Here is a 19,864-nt window from a genome sequence, read left to right on the forward strand (position 1 = left end):
GGTCCGACAGTAAACATGGCGGACATGTCTGCTACCGAAATTAATGCCGCTCCTAACGGAGTGGAAAACGCTGAAATGCAAGGCTCTGGATGCGGTTTATTAGTCGTGGTGGGTGAACCATTCACCGAACCCCACAAGGAGTTAATTTTGGAGGAAATCACGAAAGGTAAAGTGCTCAAATTTAGCTTCAAAGTTATGTCTGAAACAGCCGGTTCTGGGACCGGCTTTTGTCAATGCAAATGCACTGTCTGCGATGATCTCATCGATTAATTCATACATTGTACACAATCGACAATGCATGATACACTGCAGCGCCTGGGCACTGGAAGGTTGGGTGTATTGATTCAAATGCATTTTCACTGCTAGATTGGTGGTAGCTTATTTATTGTCTTGCAGTTTCTTGTTTCTCAATTCTTTCTTTTTTTTCGCATATAAAAAGCAGGTGATCTTGTAACCATCCAGCATCAGCCATACCAATTACCATAACCATCCATAGTGTCCGGGTGGCGCCGTCGGTCACAATCACTGAATCAGTCACCACGTCAGGATGACCTTAGTAGTAGTTAAAGTGAAAGTGCAACAGCTTGAAATATAGCAATTTGCCTGTTGTCTCTTGGCTTGATCGGCGCCTTCTTGAGTGCCAGTAGGCCCTATAATTAGTGGAGCTCTGTTACAGTATGGTTATTCAATCAAACGTGATGCTGCACAACTTGAAAAGGTTGCACTTTTCTACCCCAAAAATTGTTGAAATTGGACTGGGTCTGGTATTGTCATGGACTTCATTGGGGAAAAAAACTTTAACCCAGCGTATTTTAAGCCTGACAGTACTGATGGTGGAAATCTATGTGACAACTACATCATGAGTATGACATGTGGTTGACCTACATGAAAAGTATCAAAAATGTATGAAGTGCAGATGAATGCTTTTCAATAATTTGACTCGGCCTGCATCTCTTGCCAATCCTTGGTTCTGCCATTCCCACTGATGATGAGGTCGGGATCATTATCATCATATCAAATGAATGAATACAATGTCCGCGGAATTAGGGATGATTTGATCATACTGGTAGTACAATTATCATGTGTCACTGACCAACTGCAGTTGATATATATCAATAATTTTGTTTGATTGTGAAAATAATTGTTCCATGGACACGCGTGCGGTGATGTAATATTACTATTTTGTTCATTCGGTCATGAACTGTTTGATGACTTTCATGTCCGGATGAGAAAGACTCATCTGTGATAGAAGATCGGTGATTGGACTTATCTGCCTTGCCTTACGCTGTTTGCCAAGATTAAGAGCTCTTCCGATGACAATTTTATCACTGTGGACAAGCACATTGCAATTATATGCAAACATATATGTACAGGTACCCTGCTATACCGACAGGAAGAACAGTCTACATGCAATGTTTAAATATGTCCTTTATTTAGGTTAAGACAAGTGCACATTTAGATGGTGTATAGATGATAAGAAATTGTCTGATGGTATTGAAACACCCTGTATAACAAAAAAGTGGTCAATTTACCCTCCTCCTGAGGTGTACAGCTTGTAGTATCAATGTTTGTACATCAAGCTATACACCTGAGGTGTATAGCTTGTACATCATGGTTATGGATCGTCATTGCAACCACAATATTCTCGGGTCATTGCCCTTATGCCTGGTAATGGTAGTGTGAATAGTGTTTGTTCCTTTGTTGTTGTGACATGACAGTGACCATCATAATAATGTTTCTTATTCATCTGGCTGAACGAGGTCTTCTTGCTTAGTCTGGTGCATGATCTAGTAATTTTGATTGACAAGTCACAATGACCCTGTGTCCACTGCATGAATTGCATTGCCCTCACATTAGAATGGTTTGATAGCCTTGCTGTCTAAAGAGTACACTTTATAGGAATGACGAATGTTTGATTTTACTTTTAGGCACAATGTACCTTGGCGCTGCATTTTAATTTTATTGTGAGGGTCAACTTACTTTGTCCATTTTGAACAACTCTGTAAGGTCATCTGCACAAAACCTTCCAATCCATACCAACATTTGATCATGTCGGAAATTTTATTCGTAGTTTATTGTGTTGAGAATTGTTGTTCGCCACCATCAGACATAGTGTCACTGCTATCTTTAGGGTGAGCATCACCAAATGACGTCCTCAGAAATGGTGGCTCATTCAGATTACTTAGTCTCTATGGCAAATCTACTAGTTGATGGATAGACGGCTGAAACCATGGCAACACGTCATTTGATTTCTACTGGCAAGACACTAGTAGATTTCAGAATATTGGTTACAGTTACTGTCAGAGTTAATGTTGGAATAGTCTTCATATGGTTCACTGCGTTAGGTGTGATTGAAATGAGGCTGTAGTGATACAAGCTTATGTACTTCAGAGCAGTGATCAAACCAGATTGTTTTCTTCACTCCTCTTCTTATGACATCAACACTGTTGCCAACATGCACATTGAGGTACATGTTGTAGTCTGTGCAATGAAGATGAAAAACTTGAAGTATATGTACCAACACTACAATGTCTCAGATACAATGGGGCTTTTTCTTCTTCTCTGCATTCGCTGGACAGCTGCTCCGATCTGTTGATAAATTCAGCTGTTCTTATCTTAGGAGCTGTCTCATGTCTCCATAAAGCTAAAAAGAGTGGCATTCAACCTATTTTTTGTCGGATAATAGTAGCAGATGTGTGGTGTGGGACAAAAAGTGTGATGAAAAGAATGCACAGTCAACTCCAGTTGCAATCTGTGGCTGGCCCTGACCTAAAAATGGAGGCCATGCGTTTTAAAATGTTGATCATTCAGCACTGTACATGCACATATGTATTCATTGCTCAGCAGCACATCCATCAAAAGCCTGTTTTCTTTTTTGCCTTTCTTTTCAGTTGTAACACGATTTATTCATGTAACTTGTAAACTCGTGTATGGACCATCCTTGTTTCCAGGATTCTGGCTGATGACTTGCCTTCCTATGCTCAGTGAATACCGGTATTTTACCTGATCACTTCACCTGCCCTGGTCAGGTGCAAGTAAACAGAGTCTGGAAATCTTTCAGTATTTGTGTAGTAAAGGGTGATTTTGAACCCATCACCTCGCCAAGTTTTCCTTTCCATCATTTCTTGACTTGTTGGAACACACGAAACAGAGCCCAGCCTGATGAGGTGAACACTAATGACTAAGGGTTTTTTAGGCAGGCTGTTTTGGCCTGATTGCCAGCGCTGCTTGCTGCTGCCCAATCATTGCTTTGGAATGAAAAGAATCATGTACTGGTTATTTACACTTTTACAGGACTAGCAAGTTAAATAGCAAACCCACTTAAGAGCGATTTTGTCCTTGGGTGTTGGAAAATGAGGAAGAAGAGTTAGGGCACGAATTCTGCTTTTTGGGAGGGGGGGGGGGGGCGCCAACTTCCATGGCAGCAGTGGCCTTGGTTAAATTGAATCCCTACTGGTACATGTGTGCCTATGATTGGCTACACAAACAATGTGTCCACTGGCACTGCCACACCCGCCAATCTTCTTTTCAGATGTTTGATTTGGCCGTTTTTATTGAAAAGCTGTACTCAATACTTTGCATGAAACTGCTGACATTTAAAAAATGTATGCCTTGATTTAGTTGAAATTTTCCTTTTGAAGTTGTTCTCAGTTTAGTTTGAATCGATGTCTGGAACATTGTGTGGCACTTGAAGTCATTTCAATTCAGCAAAGCCGGAAACTTAACCTAGATTTCTGAGACATTATCTATGTCAATATCAATGTCTTAAAAATGATCATTTGTCGCTTGAATTTCAAACAGTTGGTCGGTTGGAAATTCAGGGAAATGTTACTGATAGTCATGCATTTTGATATTTTTTAGATCGGGTACTTATCCTTGGTCTCAAAGTTTTAAGGACAGGATCACTGACTTGAATAAGTTAGATGAAATGCCTTCTTTGAATTATTACACTTTACAGTGGTAATAAAAAAAAGTAGTCCCCAGTTGACAATCGCTGTCATCCTAGCTGCTTCGTTTTTAGGTTGTAAAGTAATGTGACAGTTTTGCCTCAAGCTGCGGAAGCTAACTTCATTTTAAAGTGCTGTAATTGGCTCGCTCAATGAATCGACAAATTAGGCATGAAGATGACCTCAAGGCATTGTAATTTTATCAAACAGAAAATTTAGTGCCCTGTTGTTAGTTTTGAAACCGAAATGCAGTGGGTTTATCTCGTTGAGTCAGAAGCTTGTCACTGTTCCCATAGTTCATAAAAAAACATTTCAAGTACATTTTCCTTTTCTCGTAACGACCGGCATGAGCTTTCATCTCCGATTTAAACCAAAATTGCTCCAGCAGAAAATGTTGGGTCTAGTTGGCTGCTTCTGTAGTTTTGCTGTCATGACCTGGCAGATCCTGCTTGAAACAACCTTGAGCTGTTTGAATAATCAATACTGGCTCATAGATGTTTCCTTGGGATGTGCATTTGTCATGTTTGCAAGGAATGGATGGGATACCATGATAAATGTAATAGATATAGGCTACCTGGATCTGAAACTTGTCATGAAGCAAAGCAGGAAGTAGTCGGCTTCTGTGTGCAGGCTCAGAAGTGACGTGACAGGCAACCCGTCCGCTCATGACTGATTTGAGATTTGCATATGCAGTCAGTAAAAGTTGCTCATGGCAAGTTGGCCTACCTGTCCTGGAATGAAAGAGCACGTGAGAGATGGTTGACTATGTCAATTGGTCACCAAAACAACACAGCATCTATTAGCTTGATTTTGAGTCCATAGTTTTTGCCCTCAGGCTGTTGTTCTGGTTGGCCTTGGTTGGAATTGAAGAACCTGCACATATACCTCTGAATCTCGGCATCAGCTTGTGCAAATTCATGCCAGAGTTGCTTAGCAGATAAATGAGGGTTTCTGGCATACGCTGGCTCTATAATTAGCTGATGATGTATTCGCCTGCCAGCTTGGAAGGTGAGTCATTGGACCAACGCATCATTGCTCCTATCAGCGAAACCCGCAGGAAAATAAACTGTTTTCTCTGTTCAGTATTGATTCTGATAATTTGAAAATGGTGCCGATGGATGGGTTGCATTGATTGGAATGTGCCCAGTGGCCAGTGGCTGTATTCGTTCCCTTTTATCTAAAGTGCTCATCACCTGTTGTTTTTGGAACTGCATGCTATTGCTGTAGCCAGCAAGTGTCAACAGACATGTGATGTCAAACATGTACATGTAGCAACTGACTACATCAGATCTATAACAGATGATGAACGTGATTTCATAACAATAGTCTTATTCCATCACAAGAGTGGTGGTCGGGCCTATAAGGAAGTAGTTTAGTAAATTTTAGCAGCCCTCAAAAATGCGCTGTTGTAGAAATAATAAATTATTTAATGAATTATTTACTCCTACCATGGGCAACTTCCTCGTGAGTTGATTTTTAAAATGAAGTGCAATTCAGCGTAATGGATGTTGGGTACTTGGTCAGGAAGTGACTATAGAAATGTAACCTAATTATTTTGAATTATCTCTCATATTTCATGGCCAGTTTTCAGTACATGTTTGCTGTGAAGATAAGCATAAGTGTGAAGTGTTGTTATGACCAGCACTCCAACTACAATTTTTATTCGCCCTTATCGTCACAGCAAATAAGAAAATTATAGTATACAATCATGAAGTAAATCCCGTGGTTGCATAGTCTTTCAAATGTTATAGAATCTAACGTTCTCTGTCCGGCTTCCACTAGCCTGGCTGTTGCACCCTGAAGTTGTGTTTAATGAATATTGTTCATAGCGCGAATGTCAATCGATGTTCATAATGCAGTCATGGGAACCAGCAATGTCAGGCTAACTTATTGTCTGCGGCCACAAGGAATTCTAATGACATGAAGTTCTGACGCAGATTGTCCAGGATGATAATAAACCATAATAAACTGTATGGACCACAATGCCATATGCCATGTATGCTGAGAGTGCACAGAATAGAAGAATCATAATCGAGTGCACTCATTTGTACCCACAGTTATCGCTAATTAAAAGGAATTATTTTCTTCCGGTCACCAATCCTGTAGTGACCTTACAGTAACACTACATTTATTGTACATGTAACACAGGAAGTGCCCTATCTCATGGCCACATAATTTAGTGGCAAGACTTTGCCCCACACAAGAATGCAGTGGTTTGATACTTGTGATACATGTTTCGGTTACTTTTAGATTTGAGGTCCAAACGAAATGCCATTGGTTTGGTAAAGACAATTATGTTTGATCCACTTTTCCTCATCATGTTACCTGAACCACGTTGATTATGCCTTGTACCTTTCAGATGAAACCAAGCCTTGATCGAGTTTGAGACTGTCTCAGTTATAAATGGACATTTCATCCTTCGGTTCCATTCACAAATGAACATTGGACCATCCTGCAGATGAATACAGCTTGTTGACGGTCTTGCAAATCCCATCCCATTCCAAGCCATCCCGTTGCAATCTAGCGCAGTTTTGCCCTCCACATGATGCACTCTATACATAATGGAAGGCGATAGAAATCAATACAGTTGTCTGTTGCTTTCAGGCAAGACTATTGACTGGAAGTCGAATGAACTAGTATGCTCTCTTGAAATTGATTTCTGTGTCAGTTATTTCAGCGTGCTACACGCAGATGAAGTACCGGTATTTAAACTTCATAAATATGTTATAAAGAAGAACCATTCTATGACTGAAATTTACTCGTCAAAATTTCACTGGCAAACAGCCGCAATCACAACAGGGTGTGCTCGGTTTTTTACTGAAAGTGCATAGTTACACATTGGTATACATGCATGGAACGCCCCCATTCAAAAACTCAAACGGAAACATAAAAAAACTAATATTCGTTTTGCATTTCATGAAGTGCTGCCGTTAACGGCTTTAGTGGGGTTTTGGCCCACAGTCCTAAAAAGATTTCAAATATGAAAAGGAGTAAGTGTCTACTTGCTGGATAAGTGTCTACTTGTGGGTAAAATTGTGTTCAAGGGTACCACAAATTCATCAGGTTTGTGCAAATCAGTATAAAAATGAACTTTTGCCATTTTGACGGTTTTAAAATGTCGGTCAGGGGCCATTAAGGCCTCTGACTTGTCTGAGAGGGATCCAAATAAAAAAAGTGAGCAAAGACATAATTTTCGTCGCTTGGTACTGCACTGTAGACATAGGAAACGAGGCTTTTGCAAAATGTAACGCCTTGATTGATTGTCATCCCATGGGAGACCCAGTCCGGTCATTGATTTGAACTGTCTGGCGAAGGTTGTTGGCTGGATATCGGGCATACTACTTGTCTGAACAGTTGTTGCTCGGCCCTTTTCAGCATGATTCAAGCTGTCGGCTCTACGTAGATGTTCCACAAATCGGATTCAAAGTCTTGCCGAACTGCGTCAACAACTGCTTGTTCCTTTCCCGAAAACGGTTGCCTCAATTCCAACATTGTGCCACAGAGCCACAAGAAAGACTTCTACTGACGCATTGTAGACCAGCAGTGTTAATTCTGTGTTGCCTGGCATACTCCTGGTCTGAATCATGGTATGTCTGGAGGAAATGGAATTTCTTACAGCTTGAATGAAAAAATCCTTCCAGTTAAGAGATGTCATCAAGCCTCAGGTGATGTACTTCACCTGCCGTAGTTTGTATTACCTGCTATTGGAGAGGCAATATCCTTCATACTCAATACCAACACAGGAAAATGGCAGGGGCCAGCTCTTGGTTTGGACGGCAGCCGTTAGAGCCTACTCAATACCAGCAAAGGCAGACCGGGGCCAGCCCTGGTTGGCAGCCTGTGTTCTCAATACCAGCAGAGGCAGGCCGGGGCCAGCTCTGGTTGTCAGCCTGTGTTCTCAATACCTGCAGAGGCAGGCCAGGCCTAGCTCTTGGTTCGCAGCTGGTACACTCGTATAAGAGGGAGGCAGAGGCTTTTCATCCAAAAATGTCCAAAATCTGCATGAAAATTTTGCTTTTCAGAGAGGTCTGGGGGCAGAGCCCTGCCCTCTGCTAGAGTTAAAATATAACCCTGCGGTCTCTCCCGGTTGAGCTCTGTGTAGTTCTTTCCAAACTGCGCATCAAAGACTCAGTCATGGTGTGTTGAGAGGCTCCCTAGCAATTTACCATTCATCTCTGTTCATGTTACATGTGTAGCTGAGAATGCCAGCAGATTTACATTTCATCCTAAACCGCAATACCTGTGTTTGCCTCGCCTGATAGTCAATACCTAGACTTGAGTGAGATTCCTTCCAAAATAGCACATTACTCTTTGCATCTTTGATCAGTGTCCCAAGAGATGGAGAATTCTCTTCTCTGGTCCACTGGGACAAGTCTGAAGCTGCTAGACTGATTGAGTTAGTAATCTAATTGGTGCTTTCTCTTCATTCTGCTTAGATGAGTTGTGTTCTTGGTGGGAAATGTGTTGCGGATGTTAAGTGAAAGTTTTTAATTGAAGGCATTCGTTTTTGCCCAGGCAGTGACGGGTAGACTGCTCCTAAAATTTTCTGGTAAACTTTGTCTGGAATTGACTTTGCATTGTGATCAATTTTGGTTCTTTCAAAATGATTTAAAAATTACAGTGACAGTATGAGACAGTGTAGTGCACCATTACTTGTTTTATCAGAAACTCTGCTGGCTATCGCAAATTGTGATGATAGAATGAGAATATTCCAAAACCTTTGTGCCTCTTATCTAAATTGTATCCTGATTCATTTTCTCATCTTTATGAGGTGTCTTCTGTCTCATCTCCTTACCAGATAAAGCATCTTCGTATATTGTTTGCGTGTGCAATAATTCTCATCATATCAGTATGAGATCTTGTTCATTTCAATAAAACTTCTGGTGCAATTCTCATATAGACATGATGTACAATATACTTGGACTCGTATGTATGTCAAATCAATGTTCTTGTTGAACAGTTCTCGACTATTCATTCTGCCCATGGAGAAGAAAGCATTGAGCCTCTTGCTAAATCAAATTGCCCAGCCAGACTTTGCTTGGCTTCCTTTGATAATTGAGCCCTGGGGGTCACTTGAAAATGGTTTTACTTGTAGAGTTGGGCATCATGGCCAATGTAGTTTAAGTCTTTTCCTGCTTAGGTGATAAGTTGGCAAGAACAAAATTGGCTTTTGTCACATGATCTATGTGAAGGTCACCCTTTGGACTGGCAGATGCTGTCCTTGATGTAGAGGTGTCCTGATTATAGAGGTCAAATTGAATGCTCCTGACTAATTTTGGACCAAAATAAGTGCCCTGCTTACAAAGGCCTCTGCTGAGGGAAGTTCTACGGGTACATTATCATGCGTGTTGTAGGTTTTGTACTGGACAGCCCAACAGTAGTACAGTTGTTTCCTGATTTTCATTGATATGATTTCACAGCGTATACTTACGATCAATTTCAGGGCGGTTCATGTATAAAAGTTGATATTCTGTTAGTGCCATTGAACCTGATACTGTGATAGGCACGCCAGATTTCTCTCACAACAGAAAGAGTGGAGTGTGAAAAGCTTCACTGGGTGAAGTGTGAACGGCTGTTGAAACACACTCTAGACTACTCGATATCGTGGTTGTTTTTCAAACCGGTTGTGAAAAACAGTTTCCACTTGCTGGCTGTTGATGACTGTACATCGAGTGCATACCCATCCATAACATGCGCTGCTTCCCTTGCAAGTATTAGTCAGCCAACAGAGCCACCAAGGGAAAAGAGAGAGCATGCCTTGTGAATGAATAATCCCCGTAGTCGTGATGCATAATGCAGACAAAAGATTTTATCAAATGTATTTGGTATCAAATGTATTTGAATACTTGAATAAATGCTATAATTATGAAATTTGTGGCAGATCGGACAGTTTTGTCTGATTTGTTTTGCTGGCAAATAAATTAGCTTCTCTCTGCTGACCTTTATCATGTGTTGTTTGAAAAGATAAAATTCTCACATTATTTTAAAAATCTCGTAAAGTTCCATTCTGCTTGATTGACTGTTCATAAATTCGTCCTTATGCTTGTCATTATCATCATTGGCCTTTCTTGATTCAGGCTATGTTGGATCTACATGATTGAAAATCCATAACTTTTCCATTATGGGCCTCTCAAATCAATATTGTTGGGATATTGTTGATTATTGAATGAATGACTGCACCATCTGTGCCGTGACCCTGTTGACAATGCATTGACTGTGTGGTCAGATATGCTCTAGTTTCACTGATCTAAGACATTCTCTAATATCCAAGAAACGTGGAATATCATGCAGATGGTCTTTCGAAGCCAATCAAAATGTTCAATTTAAAAAGACAATGGGTTGGCTACACCAATTTGCCCAATGGTCATGACATGATGTTCAGGGCTTGGCTGTTGTGTCGATTTCATGGTGTGGTCTTATATGGATGAAACTAGAGTATCTCTTTCATCAACAGCTGCTGATAATATATGATCTAAAATATGAATGAGAGATTTGTATGTAGGATAATTTGATGAATAGCACTGTCTACATGTGACAATGGTTCTGATCTGATTATTGCTGAAAATGGTATTTGAATTGCCTACGCATTTAATCAGATATCTCAATCCATTATTTTAACAATCTGGCTTGGTATACATGTAACTGTATCGGCAAAGTTCATAGTTGAGAAGAGCAAAACAAAATTTCTCAATTTCTGTTATCCAAGACATTACTTCTTTTGTAATTGCTCCATTGGAAACATCTTCTCGACGTCAACAGTCTTATAGTACCTTTGCTGTGGGCGTCGTCACCGCTGAGGACATCATGCGTAATCTTCTTGTTCATCTTTCAGAAGGTTTCTTCCTAATGCCTCCTCTGTCATTTTCTTTATGAAAATCATATCTGCACGGCGCAGGAGTGCAGCTTTGGCATTTCATGATCTAAATGGATGCCGTGCTGATCAATTTGAGACAGTAAAATAGAGAAGTCTTCTCAGAAGATGACACTTTTTTCATAATCGACTGTTGGCTGGTCTGAGGACCTGATACAAACTCTCAACACGAACTGTGCGGTCATCAGGAATTGATCATGAAAAAGGTTTCACCTTCTCAATCTTATTGCGTGGCATTTTGTCGCGAAGCTATTTTTGCACATTTGTTGCATGGACATCTGAGGAAATGTGTGTTTGATTATTATGTTTTTCACATACACCCATTATGTCGTGGACATGCTTCCGTTTGGGATGCTCGCAGCATCAGTCCCCAAAAATTGTATCACGCCAACTGTGTTAGACTTGTTAAAAGTCCCAGCAGTAAATCTTTTAAGGACCTAAAATGTCACCATGGTTTGGGAAAAAGTGCCATCCTGAATCTCGTGGTCTTATACTTCTTTCAAATGTAGCCGGTGCCGATCTTGATAAGAAGCCAAAACCTTGGTGGTCAAGAATGGGTAGTGCTTGAGCTGTGGCGTTCAACAAGGAGTCGACATGCACTTACTGCCTTTTGCAAATCTTGCAAATGTATTGGTATTGCTGTTCTACATTGCAATTATTGATCTGTAAGACACTAGAATAGAAGCTTGCCAACTCTACTTCAAGCTTATATCATTCATGAAATGCTGGAATGAACATTGCTGATGGGCAGCGCAATCTTCCAATAAGTCCTGAGGCTGTTTCTGTTTTCTCTCATGAATGTCAATACATGATGTATTATTCTAAGTGCGCAGTAATCCTACGTGTAGGTCATAGGCCTACATTATCCTGGAAATTAATTTCTCTCCAACTATATCGAAGTAATATCAATTGTAAGGTCAATTTTTTTGTAATGAGAAACTTAGGTATGTCACTGTTGGGTGATGATTGACGGTTTCACTCGAAGCTTGGAAGCTGGTACTCGGTCCAAGAATTAACTCGTAAAGGGAGCTATGTGGTGATCAGATCACAAGACGTCAAAGTGTGGGGTTTACAATACATAGATGTGGCATCATATGAAGCACGCGGAATCACAAGGAGATGTTTTTGTCGGCATGGGTCTGCCTGGAATGTATCCACTATTGATAAGGTTCTTGTGATGCCACAATTCTGCAGACACCTGACTTAATACTTGTTGTGATCGTATGGCAAAATAATTTCGATCATTGTGGTCTTCATCTGGCTAGTGTAATGTGACTCTACTGGATGGCAATTTGACTCTGGTAGTGTTAGTGGGATTGGATGTAGCTCTGGTACAGTTACTGACTCTGCTGGGTGGAATGCATGTAGTATTGTGAGAAGGATGTCTTTTGATTGCCAAGATGGAGAGAAAGCTACATCGGTGCACTAGGTAGAGCGCGGTAGAGATAGTTCGACTTAGTGGAATTCTCTGCATATCTTGGCAGTAATCCATTGATGTGGCGCATTAGCTGTATGTTTCTTTAGCGAAACCTGTGTAGTTATTCTTATTAGTCACTGTCTATTATTATACCGTTCTTCCTAAATGTAATGTAAAGTTATCCAAGAAATTTCATGATAAAAAGCGATACATTGGTGTTTTTGTTCTCTGAGGAGCGATTTGTTCCTTATGCTGCTTTAAAACTAATAAAAGTGCCAGCACAGATCGAATCTATCTGTGGGTGTCCGGGAAAACATTTGGCTTGCAGGTTTTTTCCTTTGCCTGTTGCATGCAGTCATGAACGTTGAAAAAGGTGCCCATTTAGAGGTCTCTTCAGAAGTGCTGTTCGAGCAGTTGCAGCAAGACATCACATCTGGCTTGTAAGGTGAACAGGCATTGCCCTACTCGATACAGTTATAAACGGAAATGTCCAATCTGATCTTAATCTCAAAATCAATAGTCTTGGTTCCACTACAGGGTTTAGATCCGTTTCTATCGCATCCGCATCAGGTCCGAACTTAGCTTAGTCCGGACTAACGAATGTGGTGCAGTTCGACTACAGGATTGGTAAGTTAACAGGTACGGCTACAGGCGGCGCCACTCTATGCGCGTTAGGTGTTGTTTTGACAGAACCAACACTTCCGCTTATGCGCAATATGTTCACATTGACACGCCACCTGTAGCCGTACTTAGTAACTTGATCTTAATCCGGACTAATGCGGTTCCATTACAGGTAATTTCTGCTTTAGATCCGGGTCTATTCTAAGTTCGGCTTAAATCCGCTTGCCCTATCCGCACTTAATAAGACCGCTCTTAGTGAGAGCCGGACTTGTTTAATCCGGACTAGCTGTAATGGAATCACAACTAATTCGGATGTAGTCCGCACTTTCCTGTAGTGGAACCGCAACTAATGTTACAACAGCAACCTTTGGAGTTTAGTGCCCCACAATTAGTACCTGAGTTCATGATCACGTGCAAAAACATCTCGCGATTGCAATGGTCCATGCTGAATAGCAATTGGCAATGATGCAAAAACAATGAGCCCAAGGTTGTCACTGTATTGATCTGCCCATTCCACATTTATAGACCATTCTTTATTGAAACAACAACATGTACATATATTGGCCTGAAATATCATGGAGTCGATACTTAAACTAAACACCTGTTCAATCAGGCCAGAGCAGTTGTTACTGGATTCCAGAGTATAAATAGTGTATATCAAAAATTCATATTGCTGTTGGTCTGGGGTCAAGCATACTGTGCTTGTACTTATGTATAACGTTTTGTAATGCATTGCTGTTCAATCTCTTTCTGTCAAAGTCTTCCAGATTGCATTTGAAAATTAAAAATATATGTGAATTTTATAATATCGACCAGTTTGCTTGGGGACACTTTACAACTTTATGTGACGTTCCCAAGGGCTTTCTGCGATGTCTTAGTGCAATGACCATGCATTGGCTATTGCGTCGTTTCATGCTCTTGTAGCGTAAAAATGACGCATTGGGCAGAAATATTGGTCCATCATGGTTTAAATGGTTAAGTTAATTCAGGCGATCGAAACTTTTTCTCTAATCAAGGTCTGGGTTTCTTTCAAGATTGATCTTTGCACTGGAACTAATGGTGTAGTTTGAGGTTAGCTCGGGGTCAGACCATTCTGCGTGTGAAAATAAAACGTAACAGTGCAAGATTTAAAAGCCTATCATGGCTCTTTAGGCCTTGTCAATGTAGTCTTTTGGCCTTGTCAATGTATAGTCTGGATTCATAGCTGACCAGGTTTAAGGTAAACATTATGATCTTTGGAAAATATTTTTAAAGGGTGCACGATTACTTTGTTTGCTGTTCGCTCTCGGGATCGGGACAGCTCGACTGTTTTGTGGAATTCTGTTATCTTCCGGTTTAGCTTCTCAGCCAAACAAGTTCATCTGAGAGGTCTGTGTTTACAGCCTTACGCAATTTCCATGCACTTCGCCCAACTCTGAAGATAATTCATGCAGTACAGTGTTGTAAATCCTACATTGTCTATGATATTGTTGACGCTTCTGACATTGAGTACCATGAATGAATATCCTGAATCTTGTCACGATATTTTGTATGCTTTAGAACATCACATCCTGACAGCTTACAATACCACCACCACAGCTTGTCTTCCAGGAACCCTGCAGTTCTGCCTTTGTCAAAGATATTAGTATTATCGTTTGATAATAAATCATGTGATCAAGTTCTATTTTTGTCTAAACACTGAAGACTTCCTTTGACAAAGTTTAAACATCCGCTGCATGTGTACTTTTACAAGGTTTTGTCAATACGGATATTCAAATTTAAATTAAGGGATGTGTTATCTGGGAGCGCTGACTCAGGAAATGTCCAGTCTAGACGGATTGAGCTGCCAGCTACACTTGGTGCGTCTTATGTGATTAGTGATTAGTAATTGTCAGTTCCACACCATCCCTGCAATCCTCTTGAGAAATAATTACAGTTTTCGTCATATGTCATAGCAAATCCTCTAACCTAGTGTTTGGTCTAATAAAAGAGAGAAAAAAAGAGAAAACTTTTAATTTGTCTTCGAGTGGCAAAACTGGCATGGGATGAAGTGTTGCTGTTGTGCAGTTTGGAGTGCCCTTAAGGTGCATCATTTTGGCCTAACCCCCTTGGTGCTAACAGACGGATCGTGGTCATCAGCTTTGAATCCAGTGTTTCATTTGAACTTGTGTACGGACTGCATGGGAAATGGCGTTACCTTTACTGCAACTGCGAATTGCTTGAGTTGAAGCAATGTGTATATGAAAAGCCAAGATATATCATCCCCAAGGTGCCCCTTTAATGGGAATCCTTGAAGCAGAATCTCAACTGATGCACCGAATGTTGTTTTATTAATATCTCTGCCACAAGTGCCACTTATTGTTCTTAGCAGAGAATAATGGAAGTTTTTAATGAAATCGATAGTGTACCATCTGATGTTGGCCAAGTGGGTGTATTCTGCGTGTTATAAAGTGATTGTATGAATGATGGATCGCTCTCTTCGACAAGACAATCCAATTATCTGATCCCAGAAAGACAATACGGGCGTCCTCGGAGGGTGATTATTTCAGACACCATGTTGGCAGATAACCTTGGATTAGTTTTGCCATGACCTATGTTGTGAATGTCGCTGCCAGATGGGGTAAATCGGTAAATGTTCACTACCGTTTGATTATTCGTGATTTTGGAAGGTGAACACGAATATTAAACTTGTTGAAATTTCAACTGTAATGCATCAACCATTGAATTTGGGAGGAAACACAAAATTATGTCTAGACGCATGATAAAAAATGAGCTTTTGGCTCGGAAAATACAGTCCATCACCACTCTTTTATCTTGTTATTTGCTCGGCTGAGTACATAGTGTCCCATTGGAAGTTTCACTGGATTTGAAAGGTTGATGTTTCACGAAGGTATAGCCCTTTTTTCTGTGAATAAATGGACATTTGCTTGGTTTCTTTCCATCTTTCCTTCCTCGTCAGTAACTGTCATGAGAGATGTAACAGTATAGATCTGTCTAAATACGGAGGTGACTATTGTTAATCTGGTTGACAATGCCTCACATGACTTTCATTGCATTACTTTCTCTTCATTCTCCTAGCTAGCTTTAGGGATGACTGATTGTCATCATCAGCTACAGATACTTTTGTGATCTGGTATCGCACATTCAAATTGATACCATGGGCAAAATTACTTTCCACCTCCTGTTCGTTTCGAAATCTCCTGTGAACGGCAAAGACCGGACACAGCTTGTCAAAACCTTGGTAGAAGAAGATACTATCTTACAGACTATTACCATCTACGAATCGATCCCACAGGTGACTCAATTGTGGGCTTGATGTACCGAAAAAAGGAGCCTCCAATCCGATCGGAGCAGATTTCATTCCTGGAGCCCGGTCCCCGAACATCTGCTCAAAACTGCTGACTCAGCATGAATGATGGATGAATCTGAGGCGTTGATCAACAATGTTACGTCTGCTTCCGCATCAATTGCTCATCTTGATGAATCAAAGTGTACCATTTGCATTATTGATTGAGCAGGGGGATTATGTCATTATGATGAATAATGTATTTTGGTGGGAACCATTTAACTTGTTTAACAGCGCCTCGCAATATGGCACTGTCTTGTTATTTTCATAAATTTCAAACTTTCTGTGATGTGGGCTGTCATTCATGACAGTTATACCCTGAAGGGTTGGATGTTCCACTCCAGGTCAATGCAGTCAGTTCAGGAGTCTGAGGTTGTACAGGGTCTACCAGTCAGAAAACCACTAAATTGTTTATCCTCCTTTCGAGTACTCTGTGATGTTACCACCAAAAGTTGATTCTAAATAGTTCATTTGATTGCCGGATGAATATATGTTGTTGAAATTGCCATCTCATTCCAAAAGTTGTTTACTTTATTGCCTATACTGGTCATGTTCTCTCTCCTCAGCTGATAAAATTATGATGTAGACAGCCACTATAACCACCTGTCTGGTTGCCATGGAAAATGGATTTTTCTCGAGATGCTAGCTCCGTTGCCTAGACTTGGAATAGCGGCGCTGATACAGTGTGAAATGTATTGTGGTTGATTGGGTATAGGCTGGGTAACGCTTTCGTTGCGAAGCTCGATTCTCGAAATCGCTTGAACAGTGCTGTCATGATCAGCTTCAACTGGTAATTATAGCTCTGGTGTAGCTGTTTATGAATGAAACTGCTTGGGGCTTTGACGTTTCATCTAGTGCCAGCACTGCATGGCATCAAGGATGCTCTGAACCACAAAGCGCATGTCCACCAGCGGTATGACCTCTCTATTGAGGACACCTTTGCCTTCGGGACTGACAGGTACAGTCCTTAATAGAGAGGTCAAATACAATGGATACCACCAACTTTGGACCAACCAGTTCCGTTAAAATGGAGAGGCAGTCCTTATTTGAGAGGTGTCCACTGTGGGGAGGTTCCACTGTATCCGTGCAACATCAGAGGTGTTCAGTACAAGGAGTGTCCGCCTTCAAAGCAGCAACTGCAGAAAATCTCATCTTCTTCTATCCTGGTGAGACAATCGGGAACCAACTGAAAAAAGTCTATGTTAGAAAACCGGCTCACTCAACCAATGATGAGTGTGCTTTATTTTTAGGTTGCGGCTAATTCTACTCTGAAAGCACAATTCGCCAGATTATTGTCATGGCCACTAACAGATGGCTGAGGTCAGTTACAGCATGAGTCATCTCTGCCAACATTCTTCAAACCACCAGTGTCGAGCCCATAATCAATACTCGGTGGTTCCCCAGTCTATTGGTGTTGTCTCCGGTTCTATTGGGCAAATACGTGGTCATAAATGTGGGCGAATGGAGTGAATACATGTAATCAGACTGGAAATTGTAGTTGTACATCATGTCTTGCACTTGGTATGATATCTGTGTTTGCAGGAGATCCAGAAAATGTTTGCCAGTTTTCTCTTCTTCGAAGCCAGAATGCGGCCAACTGACCTTGCGGAGTAGGGCAAAAATCTCGGATCACTTAGCGTTTTCGGGTTTGATTTTCTTTGAAAAGTTGACAGTCCAGTTCTAAGGGTGGATCCCAAACCCTGCGCATGATAGGGAACCTCAGCTCAGGGTATGCCTCTACTGTCTGTATTTAAAATGTCTTGGCTTGAGAGTATTGTACATCACCCATCTCAACATTGCTGCTTCCATTCTTGAAGTCTTTGTCTGATGGCGACTCTGAAGTGTTATTTAAACATTGCAAACATAATATAATTTTCCACACATAAGTTGATATGCCTCATGATTAGATGATAGTGCCATGGTGAAGGTTAGGATGTGTTATGGTCATATAGCGCTGGGGAAATGTATTTGCAGGAATTTGAACAGAAGCCAAATATTCTGTTAAAAAGTGTTGCCAAACCCAGATGAACTTGATTAGTGGTTGTAATGGTACATTCCAGCCCATGCACAGCAGGGGCAAATCTGATCACATGCTTCGCTGCCGCGTATCATAGTAGAGTTGGTGTGAGCGAGTTATTGATTGGTTATACATGTAGCTTGTCCCGACTCTGCTGTTTCAGGCAAGAGAAACATGTCTGGCATTAAAAATTCATAGGCTGAATAGTTTTTTGGCATCAGGAGGGAGGTTTGGATGCTTTCTGTCATTTCCATTCTTTCACAGATTAGTTGAATGGTCGAGAACAAGGTACCTGAGCTGTTGTACAACACTTCCATTTTAGGAGAGTCTTGGTGTGTGGAAGGTGGCAGGTTGCAGTCACAAGAAATGCTTGTTACCACAAAATTTGTCTGGAAGTTAATATTTTGCAGCAAACGAATATGATGAAGAGTTTGTCTTGTTATTGCACTGCTTCTCATGTTCTGTCCCCTCTATCTTTGCAGGTTTCAAGTCATGGGATGACGCAGCGCATGGCTGTGATATCAACGCGGAGCTTGCTGCTGTGGCTGCAGCTGCAGCATCTGGAGAAGAAAGCCCAAATGGTAATTTTCAAGAGCGGGCTACATATGTTTCACAATGTCACTTTTCACCATCATGTTGTGTCGTGTCATATTTTTGAGCCAAATTCGGTTAATGCCATGCTTGTGACAAGTGAGAAGTTAAACGGTAATCCATTCAAATCATGCCAGATATCAAAAACAGATTGAGGGGGCTCACTCATTCATTTCTACTAACGATGACCATATGAGTATAAAATGCACTCAAGAAACCCCTCCGTTCAATATATTGTGACTTCCATAATCCTGAAATGAAGGCTATAAATAATCAGAGCTCAGCCTGTGTGGCTGGTAATCTCGTTGAAACTCGTCAAAGCTATTATGATGTGAAGAGTATGCATTGATTTGTATCCGAGTCGCTATTGAACGCATTGCTTTGAGAAAAAATCAGCTCGGTTTTCTTGATGATCAAGCTAGGAAGATGATTGCGCGGAGCCCACATTTTGAAATGTCACGGCTGATGACAACTTGAAGATTTTTCAATATCTGGGGAGTGTGGGATTACCTTTTAGTGCATGTCGATAAGCGCCACCCACATACATGTATGTAGTGGTGTGTGTATTGGTACGTGTAGTTGGTGAGGTTGAAGTTCCGTTACTGACATTTGAAATACATGTAATGTGAGTGTTGAAGTATCCTGCATCTAGTTTCCTCTGGTGAACATGGTAAAGCTTAATATTGGGTGATATGAATAAAGGCTAGCAAATGCTTTTACTTAAAACATCATGTACATTTACACCAGGTGTTCCTGTACAAAACTTAAGTAAAAGCATTTAATAGTCTTTATTCATATCGCCCATTGACTACAGATGTCTGTAGTATATGTATATCTGTCTACACTACGGCAGTGTTGAAATTTATATACAGTACGTAGGTACGCATTGGAGATTTTCAAATTCAATTACAAATTTCAAAATGACAACATGGGCCTTTAAAGACAATCTTTCACACATCGAGATGAGTTAAATTTGAGTACTTGGAAGGCGCAGGTGAAAATCATTGTGTGTTCCTCATTAACATTCCTGAATGCATAACACACTTGCATATGTGATTTATAACTTGGTTCAAAG

At 40.8% G+C, this 19,864-nt stretch overlaps 1 protein-coding gene across 1 annotated transcript in view; it reads left to right on the forward strand.

Annotated features, from left to right (window-relative positions):
• Window positions 1-15: 15 nt before the first annotated feature.
• Window positions 16-19,864, forward strand: part of LOC135482742 (microtubule-associated protein futsch-like) — a 30,979-nt gene continuing 11,130 nt past the window's right edge. The window contains exons 1-2 of the mRNA XM_064763069.1: window positions 16-166; window positions 18,681-18,779. Of these exons, the coding sequence (XP_064619139.1) occupies window positions 16-166; window positions 18,681-18,779 (250 nt within the window). The remainder of the gene's footprint in view (window positions 167-18,680; window positions 18,780-19,864) is intronic.

Source organism: Lineus longissimus, chromosome 2 (assembly GCF_910592395.1).
Source record: "Lineus longissimus chromosome 2, tnLinLong1.2, whole genome shotgun sequence".
NCBI classification, from domain to species: Eukaryota; Metazoa; Nemertea; class Pilidiophora; order Heteronemertea; family Lineidae; genus Lineus; species Lineus longissimus.